Here is a 1,128-nt window from a genome sequence, read left to right as displayed (position 1 = left end):
CGGGCGGGGCGTGGGGGACGCAGCCGGCCCAAGAGCGAGCTGGCGCTGAGCAAGCAGCGGCGGAGCCGACGCAAGAAGGCCAACGACCGCGAGCGCAATCGGATGCACAACCTCAATTCGGCCCTGGACGCGCTGCGCGGGGTCCTGCCCACCTTTCCCGACGACGCGAAGCTCACCAAGATCGAGACGCTGCGCTTCGCGCACAACTACATCTGGGCGCTGACGCAGACGCTGCGCCTAGCGGACCACAGCCTGTGCGGTCTGGAGCCTCCCTGCGAGGAGCTGGGCAGCCCGGACGGCGGCTCCCGGGGAGACTGGGGCTCCCTCTACTCCCCGGTCTCCCAGGCGGGCAGCCTGAGCCCCGCCGCCTCGCTGGAGGAGCGCCCCGGGCTGCAGGCGGCCTCCCCTGCCTGCCTGCCGGGCGCCCTGGCCTTTGCGGACTTTCTCTGAGGGCCGGCCGGCCGCCGGGCGGTGGGTGCTGGGGGCCAGGGCGGAGGTGGAGGAGGTGGCGGCGGCCCTTTTTTGCGCCAACCGAGACATCCTGCCGCTGCCTGCGCAAGTGGGCGGTACCGGCCGCGCGTTTCAGGCCCCCTCCCTGCCGTCACCCCAAAATCTCGTGCAAAAAAAAAAAGAAGCTGAGAATGGTGGTAGCACTACACAGGGAAAACGCGCCCCCACCCCGTCTCCTGCCACCCTCCTCTCACTCTGTCAGACCGACGACTCTCTCTCACCGCTCCTCCCCCGACATGGTTTCATCCAGCCTCTGGTCTCTGCTCCCGTCCTCTCTCCCTAGCCAGTCCCGGGTGTCCGGCCGCCCCCTCTGCCTTAATCCACGAAGGCGACCCTCTGCCTTCTCCGCGTGCACTTTTCTGAGCCATTGCCCTGCTTGGGGGCTGGAGCCCCGACTGAGAACTGGTCTCCCATTCCCCTTGGGGAGCGCCCTCCCCCAACTCCGCCTCCCTGCGACCCAGAGAGCCCGTGCCTTTAGAAAAAATCAGTTTGTAAATTATATGATGTCTTTTGAGATGAATTTTGGTAAATTATATGCCCCCCCCCGTTTTTTGTATTTATTGATGAGATTTCAAAAAAACAACAACAGGAAAAGTCTATATTTTGTACATAAGATTG

The 1,128-nt window shown here is 63.6% G+C and overlaps 1 protein-coding gene across 1 annotated transcript in view; it reads left to right on the top strand.

Annotated features, from left to right (window-relative positions):
• NEUROG3 (neurogenin 3) overlaps window positions 1–450 on the top strand; it is a 14,279-nt gene extending 13,829 nt beyond the window's left edge. Inside the window, exon 5 of the mRNA XM_006761004.1 lies at window positions 1–450. This exon is cut by the window's left edge and continues 1 nt beyond it. Coding sequence (XP_006761067.1) covers window positions 1–450 — 450 coding nt within the window.
• The last annotated feature ends 678 nt before the right edge of the window (window positions 451–1,128 follow it).

Source organism: Myotis davidii, unplaced genomic scaffold, assembly GCF_000327345.1.
Source record: "Myotis davidii unplaced genomic scaffold, ASM32734v1 scaffold134, whole genome shotgun sequence".
In the NCBI taxonomy this organism is placed as follows: Eukaryota; Metazoa; Chordata; class Mammalia; order Chiroptera; family Vespertilionidae; genus Myotis; species Myotis davidii.
Note: the sequence above shows the minus strand (reverse complement) of the source record. Positions and strands in the feature narration are given on the sequence as shown.